A 23,657-nucleotide genomic window follows, 5' to 3' on the forward strand; every position below is an offset into this window, starting at 1 on the left:
ATGACGGACTTGCTACTCAAGCTAGTTTCTCTGGAAGACGCATTTTGGCCATTTTGGTAGTAGACGCTATCTCCCAGCGTGCACAAATCCGGCTTTCTCTCTGTCTGTGAAACGTCGCGAAAGTTAGTGTCGAAGCCTTTGGCACTCTCGCAAACTCACTTATGAATTTGGTAACGGTACCTAGTCGTGACAAGACCTCTATATATTGGTGGGTGGCAGAAATTGCCGAACTGTGAAAGGAGTGTCATACTCGCAATACCGGCTGTTTAGTACTGCGTTCAACCAACTATGTAGAGGCACGCGCCGGAAGGGAAGGATACAGATCAGAAACCCCGCCGCGCGATAAATATAAGCAAAACTCAACATTGGCAGGAGCTAATTACTGACGTACATATATGGGAACTCAAAGAGACTTGGTTACAAACGAAAAATCGGAGTTCTGAGAAAGCCTGTTAACTTAATGTCAAATAATGGTCCATATTGAGTGGATTGCCCTCTTTTCATCTTGAAAGAGGAAGAGGTAGTTCTCTCTATGAAAAATAGGAAGGCCATTGGATCCGACGGTATTTCGGTAGACACACACAAACGCGTATTTTACTGTCCCTGGAGGCTTGCACTCAAAGTCATTAGTTGCCGGCTACATAGAGATCACTCTGCACACATATGGATGCTTCACATAGCAGGAAAGTTGTTTGAAAGGCTCACCAGGGGTAGACTTACCGAAGCGATATGTACCCGTATCCCAAGGCATCTCGGTTATAGAGAGGGTAGATCCACAGTGGGTGCTGTCATGGAGGCCGTGCATGCTCTCTCTCTCGACGACAAATGTTGCTGAAAACGCCAGCGGGTGAGTACCTTGGATTGACGCACGACTCGATGCTTTTCGGCTTTTTCGTGCAAATCAGAACAGCGGCAAACACAGTTGCAGCAGGGGTTTCGACTTCAAGTAGCCGAATGTGAAGCACTGGCGTCCTGCCTTTAACAAGAGATCTCTTCTCATGAGTGTGACGCAGTGAGTTCCGTTTCCCTTCTTACTAAGAAATGTGAAATAACTTACAAGCGCAAGGAAAAAGACTCAAGGGAGGTAGTTATTCCCGAAGAACATCATTTCCTACTGAATAAGTCTAAACTATCTTGGGGAAAATGAGCCAAAAGGCAGATGGCCTTAGCTGCTCATCGGAAAGTTAGGCCAGCGGCATGTACCGAAAACATGCTGATGATTGATTGTTTCCTTATCCAGTTTCTAAGCGGGTATGGAAGTTACCAGTCTTTTATACACAAGGTTGGCAAACCACAATCTACTGTGTTTTGCAATAAAGTGGAAGGCGACGCGCTGATCATAACTTTTTTTCTTGTGGAAAGTGGAATGGGAACTGTGTTCAGACGCAGGGGAGTTCTCTCCGGATAACGTTGTCAGATATGATTAACCCCAGAGAAGTGTAAGGAGTGGGGCGTTCAAGAAATATTTCGCGCTAAATAATCGGAGAAAACTTCAAAATGAGTTTAATACTACATCGTTTGAAGAATCTGTTTTTAAATAAGAATGTTCAAAATTATCGTCTGGTCTTCGTCACCCTTGCAAACTGATTTGGAAAAAATAAAAGACACCAGTCGTGAAAAACATTATGTATTATGAATGTATGTGGTCCTTATGTATTAATTCTAATTTATAAATAAATTATTTAAATCACAATCTTCTAGTTAAAAACTAAGAGCTTAAATAAACACGAACTAGATGTCCCTAATTACGTGTTATCTACTACGTGATCGGATTTTGCTCGTTCGAATTTCCATGGTCAACTACTTTCTTGTCATTCAAGAATCGGACGTCAATTTGAATTTGATCATAACTGGGAGGAGGCATTGAAACATCTGCGTAAGAAGGCGGTAACTGGTCGCTGCATTGAACCAGGGTGACTTCCGTAAAATTGGGGAACATTACTTCGAGTTGTCTTATTGTAGGAATCGTATAAACTAATGTGGTAGTCGGTACAGCGGCAGGACCTGAAAAAATGGGAATAATAAATGTTATGTTTTTGAAAGTATGTAACGTGATGCACTTACGTTGTGGTTGCTGTGGTGATCGACATTTTTTGTGTTTATCATGTTCCTTCCATGTATACTGTAAAGATAATAGGGAATTAATAAATGGTGACTAGAATCGATACAATAAAAGTTATTATAAAAATACAAAAACGAACTCATCCTAAAAAGCGCGTGGATTCTGAAGGTCATTACTAGTTTCCATAATCGAGTCTGACGAGAGGAAGCTGGAAAGAGAGGGACTCCTCCCGGGACCGCAGTTTTCTCGGGGCCCAGAATAGATGGAAAAGCTCGCCCTGTGAAACAATGTATCTCAAAGGCATGTGGCGCATCCATGTCTACGAGATGTACATTCCCCGATATTAGACCAAACTGAATTGCCCAGCCTTCGATCAGCCTGCCACTGATCCGGACGAAGGCAGCAGATAGAGTCGAGTATGTGCAAAAACTGCATGCATGCAAGGAAACCCGCAAAATCTAAGGCTGACAATCCAACGGAGCAAAAGTGAATATTTTAAGGAGCTTTGCTCTGAGGCGGATGTTAACCCGTGACGGAGCGCTATGAGTTATGATGGAACGATTCAGAGGCCGGGCATCCTCGCAGATCACATGCCCTACTTTCTTGCGGGAAGCCATCAAGGAACTTTTTCCTCAGGAAGAGAGAACCATTAACACCTTTTGGAGATGTGTGTATGGATCGGCAATTTCGGCAGTAACCACAACCGATCTGTTGGCAATCTTAATCTTCCATTTCCAGAGCAGGCCACGGTGGTTGAATACGCCGACGACAATGAACTGGTTGGGGTTGAAAAGCATTTTGAGGATAATGAGTTGTACCCATGCGAGGCTAACTCTAGATTGCAGTCCTGATCACCAAGCGCCGAAAGATAAATTTCGCTCGCATTAGAATTGGTAGTCATATCATCACTTACATGCAAGTCATCAAATACTTGGGGGTGATGATAGATGCGAAGCTCAATTTCTAGCTGCACTTAGAGTACTTGCGAAAAGACATCCACAAACAATACGGCTGTGGCAAGAATGATGCCGAATGCCGAGGGCCGCGGCATGTGGTGAGTTTCATAGAGTATGCAGTCCCAGTTAGGGGAACAGAACTGTACATAAGCTGGCCGTCCAACACCTGCATAGGTTTAAATTGGACACCTCACATGTTTGTCCAAATTACGATGGGGTCCCGGAGGACCCAGTGCACGTATTCTTCCAATGCCCGAGGTGCGAAATTTTAGCATCAAGCTTGATCATGAAATCCTTGCTGATAAACGGGGAGAGTCCAGTTCATATATCCTTAAACAAAGAGGCCCGCTTCGTCCAACCATGGGCCTGAACAAGGCAGTTTTCGTACGTCTGGGGTCTACTTCAGTCACGCCACTTCCAGGGCATATGTGAGGTAACGTCTGATAAGTCCGCTCATTCTGGACGGTACCGTAAGTCGTCTTTTTCAAATTCAAGTTCTTTATCATCGATTAATACTGTTCTGTTATAGGGAAAGGGCACATGAAAAGTGACCGCCAGCATCGGTCGAAAACTTCAAACAGTGACATGTTTTCGAGGTACCCTGAACGAGATACCGGTTTAATAGAGAAAAAACCGATTTGAAGTGTTTTTCAAAAGACATTTCCTTTGGAAGAACGGAAAAACGGCAATTGAATAAATTCGGAAAATGATAGATTGGATTGCGAGCCTATGAGGAAGAAATATGAGGAGCCTCTGCGAGTGTAATATATTAGTGTTACAGAAAGAAAGAAAGTTCAATTCAATTGCTACTTAAGAACCGAATAAAGAGTGTGACAATGAGTCTTGATCGAGGGAAGCTATCAGTTCCAGTTTGGACAAATTCTTGAGGGAAGCCCAGGCTAGGGGCATTTACCGAATTTTGCGACGTCTGGACGGAACTATAAGTTCTTCGAAATCGATGACACTGTTCAGCAATGCGCGAAATTTTTTCCCCACGTAACGATAATTTAACTTTCCTACTTAGTCCTTCTAGAATATAGAAATTACTTCCAGGGAATACATTATCCTCCCTGGGAAGATGATTTCGGGAGATTTAAATTTACCCTTTGTTTGATTAAGAGCGTGAGTTGCGTGGTTGCACTTTTTGTGGAGAATAACTAACTTCAATTATATCTTGAGATGGTGGACTGACTCCAAGATACGTTAGCATCGATCCAGGTCAATTCGCGGGGATAACAATTCTTTCTCTCCTAACGTAAACAACCACAGGAGATGGCAACCTGCTCTCTCGCTGATAAATATGAACCAATTATAAAATTTGTCAATAATTTTAAGTCTTTTCTTATCAATAAGGATCTCCATTCTTCCAACGTTCTCTAGCCTCTAGCAGAAGCTTTCTTTGTTCCTTTTCAGCTTTGGAGCATCTTATAACACACTGATGAAGAGATGACGAGGATGAAAGGGAGCCGCACAGGTTCTAGATCATATTGAAGATACAATCGGTTATTGATCACCTTCCTAAATAGCAGCACCAGATCCAGACATTTTCCGGTCCCATCCACGTCTTAGAGTCGTCATTGTGGCGTTATTACCAGTTTGACGTCACTTCGTATAGATGTAGATGTGATGCCAATGCACTAGGTAAAGGATATATGAAGTAAAAAGGACCCCCCCCCCCTCATTTCTGAGCAGGGCTAATGCAGAGACGTACAAGCGCATTTTAAAGGGAAGATTCAGTTGAGTTCCATTTATGTGCTGGTAAGCCTGCACTGTAAACTTTTGCCGCTTCTCTTCTCATTGTTTTTGGAATAGCTCTACCCTCGTGGTTGATCATCAACAACCCGGGTGATTATTCTGCACCTCCCCAACATCGACGTTCATTAGAGCGTGCTAGATGACTTCATTTTAACACCGTAACAATACACCAGAAAGCATTATGTAAGGATTGCACCTAAAATGCCCTAATAAAATGTGAAACATAATTGTGGTTGATGCATTAGGCCTCTACCTAAAAGTTTATACCAACCTGTCGATTTTCTCGTTGTTCCCTGGGTTTTTAGTGTTTCTCACACATTGTATTGAGTAATGGTCAAATGCCATTCGAATTGACTAAAGAAAGCAGAGTTATTCCAAAACCCTAAAGAAATGACGAAATTTGCCGTGATGGTTCGCGTACAAATACTGAAGGTACACTGAGGCACAACGTGGGCGCCAATGACATTTCTTTGCTGGATCCTCGTGAACGTTGAACCGTCCTGCACACATCAACATCTTTAGTTGTATCGACAAAGCGCTAAAATTTCATTGCAAATTCTGGGTGGTAATTTCTAATGAAGTAATGGGATTGAGATGGTCAGACGACCATCATCAGTGGCCGAGGACGACCTAGAGGGAAGAGCTATCCCAAGAACCTAAAAAGATGGCGAAATTGACCGCGAAAGTCCGCTCGCAAATATTAAAGCTCCATCCTAGCGCTTGGTCGACACGTACTTGCACGCCTCTGTGCTAGCCAGGCTCACGATTGTGTACTATGGGGTCCTTTGAGCGCTTTGATCGAGAATAGAAAATTCACGTGTCTATACCAGTGCGTGGGTCCACACCGGATTTTGAAAATAACCACAAAAACATGGAGATTCGTGTCAGTCTAACGAGATAAACCAAAACGCAAGTTAAAACCTAAAAAATGACAATAAAAAAAAGACAACGACTCGACCGCGCGGGTTGGGCCGTAATTCTCCGAACCCAAAGGGTCACTGTCGAGATGGAAGATCGATGACGGATCACAGTCTCGATCCCTGTTTCTTTTGCTTCAGATGTTTATTGAGGACCGATTTCTAAGGTTCCCTCCCTTCCTTGACATCCTGCGAAACCACGGACTGGTATAGACAGAGAATTTTGTATAATGGCACGTGAAGCGCTCAAAGGACCCCCACATTCCCGAGTCTGGCTAGCATAGTGGCAAGCAAGCACGTATCAATCGAGCGCTTGGATGGCCCTTCATGGTCAATTTTGCCATCTTTTTAGGTTTTGGGAATAGCTCCTCTAGGTTGTCCTCGGCCACCCGTGATGGTCATCTGACCATCTCAATCCGATTAGTTCATTACACATTTTATAAACAAATTTAAACCTTGGCTTGAAATGAACCGCCAATTGAATTTTGAACATGATTCGATAACGAAAGTCCGGAGTAATGTCACCCAAAAATCTTCGAGGCGATTCGGACATCAATTTTTTCACTCAAATCACGAAAGTTTCTTTTTCTTTATTCAGGCGAAATCGGGAAACCGGCATCTGAAGAGTATTGAAGAATATTCACCAAAAAATGTAACATGACAAGATATTGAAAAATCTCTGCAGGTTGACTTTTACAACCCATCTAAGTGTAATCTTGCAGTGTTTCTAACGATTAAACTATTTGAAATAATTAGACGGTTTTGCAGAATAAAGATATTAGCGAGAAATCAAAAACCGTCTAATTATTTCAAATATTTTACAATTTTTTACGGAAAATCCTCCTATCCAACTCTTTCAGGTCTACTACTTTCAATTTCATTCTCAATCCCCAATACTTTTGCGACAAATTAATTTCCAATCTTCAATCAACTTTTCCCAAACCCTATTCAACAGTCGTCAAAAGCAAAAATAAACATCAGCGGTACTTTCCCGAACAAGTCATCTCAGACGCACCCAGGCCACATACGTTCAGCTGCTTCGAGGCAAGACACAAACATTTCGCAATTCACCGAGAAGACCCCGCTAGGCAAAATATATTTACTACCACATAGCATGGGCATGTATCATATATGATAAAATGAATGCATATGTACGGAGTGAATGTATATTAATTTTTATAATTAGACTCAGTTCCTGTATTTCCGCAATTATGAAAATTCGTCAACTATCATTAGTTAAGCCATTAATACAGCTTCATACGCAGTTTTAAGTCGATAATAAATTCAAACACACACAATTATCATTAAATACTAAACCTTTAAGAATGTCCAAATTAACTTTTATTCTTTCAATCCTGGGTAGATTTAAATTAATTTCAAAAAACCTGATAAAAACCATTATGCGATTTAAATTACAGAAAAATTGGGCATTGTTCATTATTTGGATCGGAGATAAGAACTGCTAGAAATCAGAGGTGCCTGTCATTCATTCATTTATACGCGAGAACATGTTGAAAAGTATTAATTGCTTTCGGTTGTTTTCGAACGAAAATAGTCCTCAACAAATTGGAAAGATCACATGACTTATCCTAAATTCCTTATCAGCCGCCGGAAACTCGGGGGAGAACATGCTTAAAACTAATGAAAATTCAAAAAAGATCGATACCCTATATTACTCTGGTGTTTCGTAATTAATACTCGTAGATAAGAGGTTTTGTAGACATAACGACAAAAAGGTATTGATATCGACTTTTATCTAAAATGCAATATTGAGCATTTCTCCGTTATGAGTGGGTTACATTTGCCTGTACTTACTTCCTTATAGAAATTGCTGTCCAACGTTATCAGTTTGATATTGTTACTTATCTTTAACGTTTAATATTTAGGGGACAATTTTCAATAGATGACACTTCACTGAAAAATGGTGCAATGGTGCCCATTTCCAGAATGGATTTCATGATTAGACGGACTATCTTGAAAGGGAGTAGGAATTAAAATTCGACACCGTCTCCGTCGCTAGTAGATTTTTTCTATTCAGCAAATATCGACATTTCGGGAACAACTTGTTCCTTTCTTCAGTGCAGAGTTAGATTTTTCGGTTAAGTAATTTCTGAGAATGGATCCGTTAAAGAAATTATCACTTTCAACCCCCGGCACTCCCCACCTTTCCACCAAATGTCAAAACTAAGACCGACTTCGAAAAGTACTAACTGAGACCTTCATGATTATATTTGATGAAAACAAAAAATGTAAACCCCGCTTTTGCATGTATGGGGACGCCCCCCCCCCTCTTAAATTCGATATAAAAGGATGTAACTCCCTATATGCGTGAGCGTTCACAGTTCCCACCTTTCTACCAAATTTGGTGTCAATTGCTACAACCGTGCCCGAGAAAATTGCGTGTGACGGACAGACAGACAGACAGCCAACGAAGGCGATGTAAATACTTACCGGAAACGGGGAACTGGTTCAGTTGTAGATCTGACTTTTGTTAGCCCTGCGTTAGCACGTGACATGTCCTGACAAGTTAGCGAGGACTTCACGTACAGCGACCACCATGCAGGAGACCCGCCCCCCGGAAACCGAAACCCAAAAAAAACACCAGGATGATCTGCAAAAGCGATGGGTGAGCAAACATTCATGGAGGTGTGGCTAGACTTGCGTAGCAAAGCAGGCACCACGGATAGAGCTCTCCATGCCACACAGAGCATCTCTGAAGCATGTGACGCATCGATGTCTAGGAGATGCTCATTCCCCACTAAAAGACCCAATTATTGGTGGAATAGTGAATTTGCCAGCCTTCGATCGATTTGCCACAGAGCCTGACGAACGGCTCAGAAGGCAATAGGTAGGATTGATCAAGGGCAAAAGGAGTATGCCTATAGAGAAGCTCGCAAGAACCTCCAGCTCGCCATACAGCGGAGTAAGAGGGAATGTTTTAAGGAGCTCTGTTTGGAAGCGGACATAAAACCGTGGGGTAGCGCCTATAAAATCGTGACAGGACGATTCAGAGGCCGAACATCTCCGTAGATCACGTGCCCTATACTCTTGTTGAAAATAATCCAGGGGTTATTTTTCCAACAAGAGGGGGTACTGACACCTTCCAGCGCCGAATGTGACGCCGATTCCACCAGCCACCAGGGACGTGCTGCTGGAGATCTGCAGTGGAATAGGCGACAGCAAAGCCCCGGGTCTGGACGGTATACCGAATAAGGCTCTCAAACTTGCCGTCAAATGTAAACCGGATATGTTCGTGGAGCTGTTCGAAACGTGCATGTCCGAGGGTATCTTTCCTGCACCATGGAAGCGGCGGAAGCTGGTGCTGTTGCCTAAGGCTGGCAAACCTCCAGGGGAACCGTCCTCCTATAGACCCATATGTCTTCTAGATACTATGGGGAAAATGTTGGAGCGGGCCAAGGAGGCTTTCAAATAGGCAGTATCGGTTCGAAAAAGCCAGATCAACCATTGATGCCATCAAAATGGTTACTGGCTTGGCCGAAAATGCAATTCACGGAAGGGGTTGTACCAGCAAATATTGTGTGGTGGTGACCCTGGATGTGAGGAATGCATTCAACTCGGCCAATTGAAACCTTATACGAAAGTCTCTGGCGACGATTGGTGTTCCCTTCTACCTCGCGGCTATTAGAGCGGACACTGTGGTATAATACCGATGATGGACCTAAGGAGTACGTTGTCTTCGTGGGGGTCCTACAGGGCTCTGTGCTGGGCCCACTACCGTGGAACATCATGTATAATGATGCATTTAACCTTCCGGTTTCGGAAGAGGCCACGGTGGTGGGTTACGCCGATGATATAGCACTGGTTGTGGTCGCAAAGCATCTCGAGGATGCTGAGTTGTACTCAAGCAAAGCAATCAGTGTTGTTAAGGCTTGGTTAGAGAGTGCTGGACTGGCACTCGCTGAAGAAAAGACGGAAGCGGTCCTCATCACTAAGCGCCACCACCAGTATATATTTGGCAAGGATGATGCCGAACGTAGGAGGCCCGCGGCATACTTGGAGGCTGCTCATAACCAGGGTGGTGAGTTCTATCTTGCTGTATGCAGTCCCAGTTTGGGGAAAAGCGCTGTAGATTTGAGGCAATACACATAAACTGAGTACGGTTTACAGAAAAACATCCTTAAGGGTGTGTTCTGCCTTGAGGATCGTCGACGATGCAACGTTCGTCATCTCGGGAATGATGCCGATTGACATCCTGGCAACCGAAATGATGAACATTTAGAACACCAGGTCCATCTCTCCCTTATTGCAGGTGTAAAAAGCCGAAAGGAAGAGATCCATAAGCAGATGGTAACAGCGATGTAACCAGTCAGAAAAGGGTCGTGGAACTTACAGGTTGATCCCTCATTTCACTCAGTTTCTCACCGGCCATGGAGGATACAGTCAATACCTGTACAGGTTTAAATTGGACACCTCGCCTAATTGTCCAAACTGCGACGGGGTCCTAGAGGACTCAGCGCACGTATTCTTCCAGTGTCCTAGTTCTGTGGAAGGAAGGAGGAAACTAGAGGAAACTCTGCTATCACCGGAAAATTTTGTCTGGAGAATGGTAGCTTGTCAGGAAGACTGGGATGCGATCAATTCCATGATCGCAGTAATCCAGGATAAATTGCGAAAAGCAGAAAAAGCGAGGAAGGCGCGGTTACGAACCCCGTGAGTAGACGGAAGGAGACCTAGCGGTTTACAAAAACCCTTAAAAAGTGCATATGTTATGTATACTTCCTGATTTTCTGATAAAAGTCCAGGAATTTTCAGAAGCTGTTTTAGTATTGTTTCCAGAAATACGCGAAACTTTATCTGCTGCCAAAATGCTTTTTGTCATAAATTTTCCATGACACTGATCTTTGTCCAATGGTAAGTGGTCGAAATTGAATATTTCTAGATTTTTAATCAACAAAATCAAACATTGAAGTGATAATGAATTTGTTGTTTATCACTTAATGATATGAGTAGAGTCTAGCAGAGTTCATTGTGACCGGCATTACAGACATTGTGGGGTCTTTTTCTAAAGGCAAAAAATAGATTTTAACACGGAGATATCTAACTATCTTCCAAAAAAAATGGTAATTGTTTTTCAAAACAATACTGGGGTGAAGTGAGGCCATTTATTTCAAAATTAAAGGAGTAATTTCCAACATAAAGTTGAATATTTCTCAATTTCCGGAGGAGCATTTGTCGCTTTTACATAATTTTTACAAAGGGGAAGTTCTCATGATGTAGGACAAATTGCATTTTGTAATAAATCTGCCAACGAGAAATTTGCTTTTAAAATAACATCCAGGATATCAGGAGCCAGGAAAACATTAAAGCGACGGGTATTGATGATATCCTGAGGAAATGCAGTCCATAATCTGGTCCATAGCTTCTGAGATCAAAAGCGAACGCCGACAAACAGGTCGGGAAACCGGAAGCCAAACGCCTCAGGTATGAAAGGTTTTGTGTATTGCTTATATAAACATATTTGAATGGACACTTTCATTGAAAGTCTTAGAATGCACTAAATTTGCACAAAAGTGTCAACTTTGACCTATTGTAACTCTGTTAGTAATAGTGCAATTTCCACCAAACTTGGTAGTGTCATGCTCTACAGTATAGCCTATATTTGCAAACGTTGATGATTCCAAGGTAAACCTAAGGGGGCTTCCCACTCAATTTCTGAACAAAAATATCAGCCAGGTTGGACTCTCTTAGAAAACCGGATGATACTTTCACGAACTCCAGAGTTGAGTCTATATAGACTCTCTTGGAAGTACACCACCCGGGAGAACGGGTCTCAGAAGTGAGAAAAAGAGAATTGGCGGTTTCTTCAAATTTGCAACACGGAGGTGTTGCAAGGGGAATCGGGGCACTACGAGAACGGTTGTTACCAATGAAAAAGCAAGAGCCCTGAGTCCTAGTCGAACTAGGCCCGAAGACAATAAATAAAGTTACGTTCTGTGAAGCAGTCAAGGGTTTTCTGGGAGAAAAAGCTTTGGTTTGCAGCCTGGAACCCGTTTTCTCTGGAAATCCGAGACATTGACTGCCTCACAGAAAAGAACGAGATAGAAGAGGCCATCAAACGCGAATATTCGGAGGTAACCAATGCCCGGATTGGTATCACCTCTGCGAACTCCCGCTTCTAAACAGCGGGAAAATCAGAATTGGTTGGGTAGTGTGTAGGATACGAATCCGGACCGCCCCAATGAAATGTTACAGATGTTTGGATTATGGGCACACATCCGAGAAGGAAAGCTGCGTCCTATGCAGGGACCGTGGCGCGATTGATGAGAACGTTGTGCACACCGCGGGCTCGGTGCGGTGTCCAGTTTTCAGAGCAGAATTGAAAAGAACAAGGACGCGGTCAACATGATTCACATCCTACAATTCAATATGCACCGGAGTGCAATCGCTCACGAGCTACTAGCGCAGTTCGCTGCGGAGACCAAAGCTGATTTAGTACTCATCAGTGAGCAGTACCAAAGCAAGGACCCAGTTTCATGGCACCCTGATATATCAGGTACCGCTGCCATCTGGGTTCGGGATGGCACCCTCCTTAGGGTTCTTACCCAAGGCCGGCTTTATCTGGATTCGGTGTTCAGGGATAACGTTTTTTAGTATATAACTTACACCGAATGAAACGATGCCGGACTTTCGACACAGGTTTCATGCTTTGGAGGACGCTATCTTAGACACAGATGGGCGGATCCTGGTTGGGGATCACTTCAATGCTAGGGCATTTGAATGGGGAATGCCTCACACAGACTCCAGAGGGAAACGAATTCTGGAAATGACGCGAGAACAGGACTGGTAGTTCTAAACACTGGATCCACCCCGGGCTGCGAGGGAAGCATTCCAGACGTAAACTTCACGTCGGAATCACTGGTGTCGCTGGAAGACTTCTCGGTAAGCGACCATCAATACATTGTCTTGGAAGTGGTGGACACAAAATCTCGGTGTGCGCAACCCCGACGTTCTTTCTATGCTTGGAACGTCGCGAAAGTGAACACCGGAAGGTTTGCCGAAACTCTTGGGACAGGTGGGATCGCGCTGGAGGGTATTCCTGGGGGCGGTGGCACTGCAGCCGACACTATCGTAAATTCAACTCGGCCAGACCTACTACTCGGATTCCAAAACCGGCCAGACCCACTGCTCGGCACATTCAACCCTTGCCTGAAAGAGGACATTTTCCCTGCTCGTTGGAAGGTGGCAAGGCTTGCGCTGATCCACAGAGGGAAAGGCGACCTCGAGTTGCCGGCTTCATACCGCCCACTATGTATGCTTGACACTGCTGGAGTGCTCGAAAAGCTCATCAGAAGTAGACTCGCTGAAGCGATACGCGCTGCTAGTTTTAGAGCAGGGAGATCCACAGTTGATGCTGTCATGCAAGTCGTGGATGCCGTTCGACGAGTGGAGACACATAGCCACCAAACTCGACGAGTGATGCTCCTCGTAAAGCTTAACCTCAAAAACGCCTTTAATTCCGCAAGATGGAAAGACATTCTAGGTACACTAGACAATACTTTCCACGTGCCGAACTATCTCTTACGAATATTGAGGGACTATCTGAGGAACCGCTCCCTGCTCTATGAAACACTAGAGGGTCAGAGGAGGACGGAGGTCACGTCGGAGGCAACACAGGGATCCATCCTAGGGCCGGACCTCAGAAACGCTACATATGATAGTCTACTTAAACTCGACATACCAGAAGGGAAGCGCCTGGTCGACTATGCAGACGATGCTACGGCGCTTGTTGCTGGACGCACTGTCGAACAGACGCAAAGCAGATTCAGTATATTGATGCGACGGGTAAGCGGATGGATGATTACTCATTGTTTCAACCTTGCACTGGGAAAAACCGAAGTAGTCATCCTGACTAAAAAGAGAATTCGACCTCTGCGTCCCATATCGTTCGGCGAGTCGATAATCGAGTCAAAACCACCGGTAAAGTACCTCGGGTTGACTCTTGATTGAATGATTAGCTTTTTTGAGCAAACCAAAGCTGCAGTTAAATACGCTAATGGCAAACACGTCTAGCAGGCGACGTCTCCTGATGAGTTCAACGCAGTCTGTTCTGCTCTACGGCACAGATACCTCTGACGCTCTTGGCAATGAGGTAAATCGTAAGCGTCTCGCGCAAGTAAGCGGGCTTTGCGGGTGGCGTCTGCGTGCCGCACTGTCTCTGAAGCGGCCATGATGGTGGTTGCGGGAGTGATCCCCGTTGCCCTTCTTGCTAAGGGGCGTTAAACCATATATAAGCGCAAGAGAAATGAGCCAAGGGAGGTTCTTGCTCGTGAAGAACGGCAACGCACTCTAGACGAGTGGCAACTCTCTTGACAAAATGAAGCTAGAGGCAGATGGACTACGCGGCTCCTCGGCAACTTTGGTGCGCGGCTGAATCGGAAGCATGGTGAGATTGACTATTTCCTTACCCAACTTTTAAGTGGGCATGGAGGTTTTCAGTCTTACCTGCATAAGATTGAAAAGGCCCATTACGTTCGGGTCCTTCTCGTTGCTAAGAAAATAGAGCTCGACTAGTGGAGCAGCCGGATGGCAGGGGGTTCCTTGAACTGATAGTTCCCTTCCTCCTCTCCCCTCCCATTAGTGAAAAGAATTCCCTGATTTGAAGGCTCCGCAGGTTCCAGGCTAGCTCTCTGACGATGGGGAGGTGTTTCCAACACCCTGTGCGTAAATGCATTCACCTATACTTGCAGTGCTAACCGAAACCTGTTGCTGGAATATTTTGGAGTCAAGTTTGGTGGTGATATTCATTTTTTAGAGAAGTGCATAAATCGAGAAGTCGGAACTTTACTTACTCTATTCGAGGTGGCTGCAAGCCTTGAACTCCAACCGAATTCTTAATCAGAAATGTTAGAAAATATCTCTCATTTTAGAATGAAGAGACTGAATTCACTCACAACTTTTCTAATTAAATCAAATAAACTGGAGCGAATCACGGGGGTGCTGAAAATAGAATAAGTCGAGTAGCTCAACTTTACAACGAACCAATTTAAAGAGAACGTTGGCCTCAAAATCTATGTTGAATTTATAATTTCATATTTACATTAAAGTTAGCCGGAATTGCTTGTAAGAAAGAACAAAGAATTCCCGAGTTCTTCATTGTCCGCAACTCTTCTAGGCCCCAATATCACCTGCGCTGCAAACGAGTTATCGAAATCTTTTCTCATCGTAAAATGATTCATGCACAGAAGTCACTGGCCCACACTGGCCGATGCCGGTTGCAGAAAGCGTGATTGTGAGCTACGAGGATTATGGAAGGGTTGAGACTTATTTCGCAAGAATCACGGTAGGCAGCCAAGCACTTACTGTGTTGTCTTAAATTGCTAATTATCCGAACAATGCTGGCCGGCGATAAGCTTACTTGAGTAATGCATCGGTCACTGAACGGATATAGATAAAAATTTGATAAATGTAGTCAAACCGCCAAAAATTCATTATTTCGTAAGATTTGATTTTTCTAGGAACATATGTGACCCTGGTTTATTTTAAGAAAAACAGAACAGGTAGTATGCACCCTATAATTCGTGGAATAACAGGTTACATTGGGGTATTTATCGGACAACCCAATACCTCTTCTAGCGTCACCTTTAAAATTAGCGTTTAAAGTGCTAAGGATTTGTCATGCCTAATTTCGATATTTACTGACAAGTTTGCTTTCAGTTCCGGTCCTCCAAAATCACTTTCCAAACTTGTTGAAATTTTAATAATTTCTCACTTTTCCGGAATTGATTCAGTAAAATTTTACACATTTCTTATTGACCGCCCGTCATTATCACGTCTTCAGAACTTCACTTAGCAGACGTTATGATGTTGTTAGTTCAGTTTGCGCAAACAGAAAACATCTGGTGAATCCGCACTCGGCTCATGTGGGAGTACCCCGACCACGAGCTCAGACAATGCGTGAGTTTCTAAGCCAATTATGCACACGTTTCACTATCGAAACCCTTCAGATTCAAGCACGTTTTAAGATAGATACCACTAACGGAAAGTCCACTCACCATTATCACTATGAATATGAGGGCTACAAAAATGCCCACTGGAACCGCTATTAGCACCACAGATTGCATTTCAATTAGATGCAACGATCTTTTGTAATATCTTCCCACGCCTTCTGCACTGCGCGGTTTTGGCTCCTTTGTATCTGATACGACGGGGCAGGAAGTACGGGTACCGTGGGAATGCCGCCAAAATCAATTAGCCGACAGAGTACACGTCTATCCGCTGGATACCTGTCTGCAGCACTGAAACCAGATGCGCTCCACCTTGGCTGCAGAGTTCGAGCGTCCAAACGAATTAGCTGGGGGAGCACTTGATGGAGCATGTTGACGCTTGGGTAGAAGGCGTGTGATGCTCGCTAAGCCTCTCTGCAACGACCGGTTATTCCCTGATAAGAGGCTTTTAATATTTTTCAATAAAATCATCTATCGTGGGTATCGCATATGTTTACAGAAGGTCGCGTAAATAACTTTACACTCAGGTGTTTGGGTGGTAACAGAGTGGGTATATGAAAACTGAAGATAGCTTGGCAACGCAATTACAAGAAGATGCGAAGATGCAATGTTGATTGCAGAACGTTGTATCATTTGAAGTATTTCAGGAATGCAAATCATATGCTTGCCTAAATTTTAACAAGATGGAGACTTTTATGGTAAAGACCAGATAGGCACCTTTGGAGTATGTTATTGGAAAGAGTGATCCTTATAGATAGAGTGGACGCTATCATAGTTAGATATTGGATCTGCATGTATTAGCTCTCTCTTTCTCCCGTCACTAAGCTTTGGTATTCGATTGAAATTCACAACTTCTTTTAAGGTTTTGTGTAAAACAGAATCCCTTATCAAAATCAATTCACAGTTTTTTTTTTTTGGAGGAGGTTTTTTAAGGTTTTGTGTGAAACAAAACCTTATTAGAATCGATCCGGTGTCTGTCTGCCTTTTTTTTCATCCTTGGAAGGTGGAAAGGTTCAAAACCTACTGCTGGCTCCTGCCATGCAGTTATGTGAGATTCCTACTCACTAAAACCACCTCCTTTTTCTTCCACTCTCCCCATGGGACTGCTATAAGCATTGCATCGCGGGGCTGGTTCTTCATGCCTCAGCTGTTGATGAATCATTTTCATCTAAATTACGACTTGATTCCAAGCTTCCGTTGATTTCAACACAAACTTCAGTATATTTTCAGGTGATAAGCGCCTGTCTGCGATCGCCTCCAGCCCAGTTCGGTGTGCTCTAAACCTTGGGCACTCAAATACAACATGCTCCGCATTCTGAGCCACGTTACCACATCTTGGGCAGCATGGTGACTCTTCGTATCCAAATCGATGTAGATTAGCCCGATAACCTCCATGTCCACTTAAAAACCGTGTTAGCTCATAGCTTAGTTCCCCGTGGCTCCTTTCAATCCATCTTCGAATGTGTGGAATGATACGATAGCTCCAACGGCCAGTTTGTGCCTCGTTCCATCTCTTCTGCCATTCTGCGATAGATTCCCGCCGTGCTAGTTGCCGTCGAAGTACAATAGACTCCCGATTGCATACATTTTTTTCGTAGAGACGCCAACTTTCATCTGCCAAGATGTCTATGGGAATTGTCCCTGCCAGTACATATGCTGCTTCTCCTGATGCTGTTCGATAAGCACTGCATACCCGGAGAGCACTTAGTCGATACCCCATTCCTAGTTTCCCGCAGTTTGATTTGTTTTCCAGAATGGTTGCCCAAACTGGAGCTGCGTGGAGTAGCACGCAACTAACTACCCTTGAAATAAGACGTCGTCAACTCTGTCTAGGTCCACCAATGTTCGGTAGTATCCTCGAGATCGTTACAGCGGTGGAACATGCTTTAGTTACAGCGCAATCAATGTGTTTTTTTAAAGTTGAGCCTTTTGTCAATCATTACTTCCAAATATTTAAGCGACTCTTCGGAGTAAATTGTTTGTTCACCAACTTTAATTTTCACGATCGTGTCTTTCCTTCTTTTGCTGATTAGCATGTAGCGGCATTCGAAATTTATTTCGAATATTGCGAATACCAGCGAACAGTTGACGTCACCGGCGCCTTCCAATCAAATAAGTAGAAAAAAGTGAAGACTGACAAAATGTCTAGCTGGGACTGAATAATTAATTAAGGCCGGGTTAGTTCTACACGTTGAGAAATGTATAATAAGTTCCTTCAAACACACTCCATTTCCCCTGAAGGAATACAGCCCGACTCAGACAAGGTGCAAGCGATTACAAGCTCCCCGCGTCCTAAAACTGTAAAGAATTTGCGGAGGGTCTTGGGCATGCTAAACTTCTATCGTCGTTTCCTGCCCAAGGCCGCCCAAAACCAATCCGTTTTGAACGTGTACTTGTCTGGCCCCAAAACTAAGGATACACGAGAGATCGTGTGGTCTGAAGAGGCTGTCCGCGCGTTCAATAAATTCCGACAGCAACTGGCTGAAGCTACACCTTGGCATTTCCTCTGCAAGATGCACCTCTAGCCGTTTTTGTCGATGCCTCTGACACCGCAGTAGGTGCCGCTCTTCACCAAAAGGTGAATCACGTCGGGGTCACCAATATTGTAATTAAGAACACTATATTTATTTGCAATTTAATTGTAATTAAGAACGAATACAGCTTTTTAATTAATTATTCCTTAGGATTTCCAGTCCCAGCTAGACATTTTGTTAGTCTTCACTTTTTTCTACTTATTTGATTGGAGAGCGCCGGTGACGTCAACTGTTCGCTGGTATTCGCAAATTCGAAATAAATTTCGAATGCCGCGAATCCTGCCGCGCCGCAAGCACTAGTTCCATTTTATGTTCAGCAACTGATAGAGTGGACTTTTCAACCAGGAATTGATCTCCCATATCGCTTCATTTGCGTAGATTTCCATCTCGTCTAAGCGTTTTGCAACTATTGTTACCCCGATATCGCCCGCAAGGCCAATGGTTGTCACGCCGTTAGGAAGGCGTAGCATCAGCACTCCATTGTACATAATTAACCATAGTAAGGGACCTAAGACAGACCCCTGTGGTACGCCGCATGTCATTGGGAATAATTTCTGCCCATCGTCCGAGTCGCAATATAATCTTCTTCCAAGGAGAAATGCAACAACGATGCGTACAATGTACTTCGGAGCTTGTAGTTTGGTTAGAGCCTCTACGATTTTCGTCCACTTTGCAGTGTTGAATGCATTTTTAACACCGAGTATCAGCACTGCGCAGCATTTCTCATCTTGTATTGCAGCGCGAGCCAGGCCAGTCACCATGCTGATTGCATCGGCGGTTGATCTCCCCTTACGAAACGCGAATTGCTTGTCGGATAGGCCTCCTTCCTTTTCCGCAACAGCGAGCAGCCTGTTGTATAATACTCGTTCAAATAGTTTACCAATGGTATTAACCAAACATATCGGTCGATATGAGGAGGGGTCACCCAATGGTTTACCTGGCTTCGAAATAAGTATCAACTTTTGCAGCTTTCATTGCTCGGGGAATTCTCCTTTTCCTAGGCATGCCGTAAAAACTTGGGCAAACATACCTGGTGCTGTCATAGCTTCCACTTTCAGGGCGATATTCGGGATTCCATCTGACCCTGGGGTCTTATTTTCAACGAATTTGTATCAAAAATTTCCTCTTCTTTGATAAGGATGTCACTGACGAAACTGAGGTCTACTACCGATTGTAATTCTCCCCTCCGGTATGTGTTGGCTCCCCAAGAGTTCGCAAGTACGAAATTTAAACGCGAGAATGTCTCTAGCAGTATTTGCCCCCTTCCATTTGTTTTTTTGCTTCCCCATTCTTCTGCCAATGAGTTGAAATCGCCGGCAATTATTTCGGGATTGTAGCGGCTGGCATCAAAGGATAGTTTCTGAAGCAACAAAGTGAATTCCTGCAGCGTGAGACCCGAGGCTGCGCAACAACTATAGATATATACACCTCCTATCTTGGCACGTGTAAATCCGTTCTCTGGATGTTTTTTCACATCTTCTATAGCCCGACTTTCGCAGCTTCATATCACGGCTTTGCTGTTTTTGTCAACTACCCATACTCCGTTATGCAGATTTTCATATTGTTGGCATACAATAGTTATCTCGACATTATTTTCGAACACGTTCTGAGAGAACAGGCCTTGGGCCGCTCGACAGTGATTCAGATTTAGTTGCATAAACTTCATTTGTACTTATTTATGAACGCATTTGGGCTTTCCGTCGCAATCCTTCGCAAAATGGCCTTCTTCTCCACCCTTACGGCACAGACTAGATCTGTCTTGTGAGTGGTACAGGCTTTCGCAATGTGCCAATATGCAAACTGCCAGCACTTAAAACATTTATACACTTGACTTTGCTCTCGTATCCGGCAAACCACCCTTCCAATAAGAACTTTGCCTGCTGCTATCGCCTTTTTTGCTGCTTCGACAGGAAGACTTATCGACGCTATCTGTGTATCGCCGTACGTCTTCCTAAGTCGTAGCACGTTAGCCTCGCTAACTGATTGTAGTCCTAATTGAGATTGCAAGGCTCTTGGACTTCGTGGCGACTTCATCCAAGTCCTTATATTCTATCACACCGAATCTCTGCTCATTTTGATGGCTGCAGCCTCGCCTAGCGGCACTTCAATTTTTTCCGTAGGCTTTCGCCTACATCTTCACCCGCTTTAAGCTCCAGCAACAGATCACCTTTCTGCGTACGTCTGATACGCGTAACATTACCACTCAGTTCAGTCAGGGAGGTATCTGCTTTTACTTTACACAAAATCTCCGCGTACGTCAGCTCACTGGTTTTTGTTATGATCAGCGCGTCCGCCCTGGCTCTTCTTTGCAGCCGTTTCTTACTTTCTACTTTAGTCCAAGTAGAGTCTTCGGCGTGGTTAGTAGCCTTTTCTGGGTGGGCCAATAAGCTTCCGTCTCCTGTCTTCCTAGGTTGCACCGGCATTGGTTTCTCCTTTTTGCGTTTTGTTGTCAATCGGGGTGATTGTACCTCTTCGTTGGGATCTTTTTGTCGCTTATTGCGTATTGCTGAGATGTCCCTTTCACCTTAGATACCTTCTTTGTCAAAAAGCCTCTTGGGAAGAAATGTTTGCGTTGCTACGGTAATCATCGCTTTCCGTTGGCTATTCGGCAGTATACCTTCTCCGCGTGCTTTTACGTCCTCTTCAGCATTAAAGTACGTCGCCCTAATAGAACGCACCTGGTCTTTGATAGCGTGCTGGACGTTATTTCGCTGACCAACGTACTCCATCAGATTTTGGATCATTGATCCCAGCTGTGTGAACGCGTCAGCCTCATTTAAAGAATTGACACCACCGCTCCTGCTCCTTTGACCCTACATCTGTTTCTCACTCGATTTCGTTGGAGGCGGTCGCATTAATTTACCACTCCGTCTAAAAGGATCATTAAGGCCAAAAACCATCAAAGGCGACTCCCCACTAGCCGTTTTGCTAGTGGAAGCCCCCCGAAATTCTCGGCTTCCTCCACTGTTTGCAGTGAGATAATTTAAAAACAAATTTGCAGTTGATTCCAACAAGTTCTTGCTGTCTGTCTGTCACGCCCCACCCGATTTATTCGGAGACGACTTGACCGATTGTCACAAAAATCGGTAAGAGTGTATGATCTGTAGCTCCCTTTACATACAGCAGTGTTAAATTTAAGGGGGCTCCCCATACATGTGAATGGAAGATGTAAAATTTTTTTTCATAAAATGTAACCATGTGGGGTATCACATGAAAGGCCTCAATTAGTATGACACTTTTTTTACTCATATACAGGGTGCGGCGGCATAACTTCCTTTATTCAAAACTCAATAAAAATTATTGTATGCATCGGAAAATATTTATTTATTTTTTATAATGTAGGTACATGTCTCAAGTTTTTATTTACATTGTTTTTAAGATCAAATCTGTGGGAAAAAAAAATTCTGTAGCATGTTTACATACCGGTCCGAATTCACTGTCACTGTAACCTCATTTTTCTCAAAAAACCAGGGGCGAATAATTCCCGCTGAGGAAATTGCACACCACACTGTGACTTTGGGTGAATGCAAAGGCTTTTGATGCAATTCTCGAGGGTTGGTGTCAGCCCAGTAGCGCATGTTTTGTTTGTTAACCGACCCACACAAATGAAAATGGGCTTCATCGCTAAAAAAACAATAGCACCCTCGGGAACGACATCAAGAAGAAGCTCACACGCGTTCATCCGAGAATTGAAGTCACGTTCTGAAAGTTCCTGCACTATCGCCATCTTATAGGGATGAAAATGAAGATCATCACGAAGAATTCTTCTCACAGAACGATCGGATAGTCCAAGGGCAGATGCGTGTTTGCGCGCAGAACGCCGTGGCGATCGCAACATTGACGCTCTCACTGCTTCAATGTTCTCAGGTGATCTCACGGGCCGAGGGACTCCAGTTCTTCCTTTTGTCGCACTTGCAGTTTGTCTGAATGTAGTGACCCATGTAGCAATTGATTTACGGTCTGGGACGGGAGCCAACGGGGCTAAATTAAAGCGATTCCGAAATGCACAATTTGTTGCAATAACCGAACATCCGCTTGAAAAGTAAACCTCAACAGCAAAGGCACGCTCATCACTATTCCAACGCATGATGGCGACTGAACCGTGTCGGGACAAAACTTTACAGTATCCCCTCTTGAACGAGAGCACTAGCGCTCCGCTATGACATCAACTAACTGAGTGGCGCGCATTTTAAAAAAGGAAGTTATGCTGCCGCACCCTGTATGATCTTGGGTAAAACATAGGGAAGTGAGGGTTCAAAATATGACCCACAAAAAATGTAACAGGTCTCGTTCTCAGAACCTATCCAACCAAAAATAGCGGAGAATATATTATAGATGGTACTCAGCAACGTGATGCCTCTATAGTTGCTGCACTGCGCGATATCTTCCCTTTTATGTATGAGACAGGCAATGCCTCTTTGTCAGTCGTCAGGTATTGATTCGCTGTCCGACACCTTGAGCACAAGTTGATAAACCACTCGGTGTAATTGGTTGCCTTCATATTTAATCAATTCGGCTGTAACTCCATCGGCCCCTGGCGTCTTATGATTTTTAAGCCGGTGGATTGCACGGATTGTTTCTTCTATACTTGGTGGTGGCAGTATTTGTCCGTCGTCTTCAGTTGGCGGGACCTCCAACACATCGCTCCAATATGCCCATTCTGTCGGAAATCAGATTTGCCTCTCTCTCTCGCCAGGATGAATATCGAGGTGTGTAAGGCTTCATCCTGCTGACTTATTGGTAAAACTTGCGCGAATGGTGCGGTTGCTGCCTATAGTTTTCGAGTTCACAGACCTGTTGATTCTTCCAGGTTTCCTTTTTCCGTCTGTGAAGTCGCTTCTCCGCTCGCCGGAGTTCGTAATAACTCTCTGCGGGTGCCCGCGTCCTTTGAGAATGCAACATTACTCGGTATGTAGCATTCTTCCGTTCTGTTCCTGGCTTACATTCATCGTCAAACCAGCCGTTCCGGCCCTTTTTGCAGCCGAGGTCAAGTATGTTTGTGGCCGTATTTATGATAACGTTCTTCAGGTGATTTTGAACATTATTTGTTGATGCTTTATCTCCAGGATCTCTGTTGACTGCGGTTATCGCGGCATGCGTTGTGGATGGCTTCAGTGTTAACTTACACCCGGTTTTCAGAGGGGATTGTAGGTGGTGGTGTTATTCGAGCTCGGAGCATCATACCAATGAGATAGTGATCCGAGTCGAGGGGCGGGAAGAAGAGGTCTCTAAAAGGTGGCAACAACGAAAGGTAACAGCACGAAAAGGGTCATTTGATCCGACGCTGACTGCCCAATTAGCCATGACGCGCTAAACCTTTTGGATAAAATTAAATTGTACCTTTATTATGTATTTATAAATATGTATGTGTAATATCGGACCTGTCTTGCATTGTTATGCGATGTTGTCCAAAATTGAATTAGCTTTGATTTGGTCAGACATTCTGTTAATCAGGCTACTAAGATCTT

The 23,657-nt window shown here is 44.0% G+C and overlaps 1 protein-coding gene across 2 annotated transcripts; it reads right to left on the reverse strand.

Annotated features, from left to right (window-relative positions):
• Positions 1-1,611: 1,611 nt before the first annotated feature.
• On the reverse strand, positions 1,612-16,045 carry LOC119658318. Of its 2 annotated transcripts, none has more exons than XM_038065649.1 (3): positions 15,704-16,045; positions 2,065-2,122; positions 1,612-2,004 (listed from the first exon to the last, which is right to left on the reverse strand). In XM_038065649.1, exons 1-3 carry the CDS (start codon positions 15,770-15,772, stop codon positions 1,760-1,762), a joined length of 372 nt encoding a protein of 123 aa, XP_037921577.1. In that variant the 5' UTR covers positions 15,773-16,045; the 3' UTR covers positions 1,612-1,759. The 2 variants fall into 2 exon arrangements, with proteins under 2 accessions (XP_037921577.1, XP_037921586.1); XM_038065658.1 differs by lacking the exon at positions 15,704-16,045 and adding an exon at positions 14,749-14,965.
• Positions 16,046-23,657: the final 7,612 nt, after the last annotated feature.

Source organism: Hermetia illucens, chromosome 1 (genome assembly GCF_905115235.1).
Source record: "Hermetia illucens chromosome 1, iHerIll2.2.curated.20191125, whole genome shotgun sequence".
NCBI lineage: Eukaryota > Metazoa > Arthropoda > Insecta > Diptera > Stratiomyidae > Hermetia > Hermetia illucens.

Excerpts from the sequence above, each read along its gene's own strand:
- LOC119658318 (XM_038065649.1), bottom strand. The coding sequence starts at position 15,772 with ATGCAATCTGTGGTGCTAATAGCGGTTCCAGTGGGCATTTTTGTAGCC. Across the intron at positions 2,123-15,703 it reads TCATATTCATAGTGATAATG|TATACATGGAAGGAACATGA; the intron begins GTGAGTGGACTT and ends TTATCTTTACAG. Across the intron at positions 2,005-2,064 it reads ATCACCACAGCAACCACAAC|GTCCTGCCGCTGTACCGACT; the intron begins GTAAGTGCATCA and ends CCATTTTTTCAG.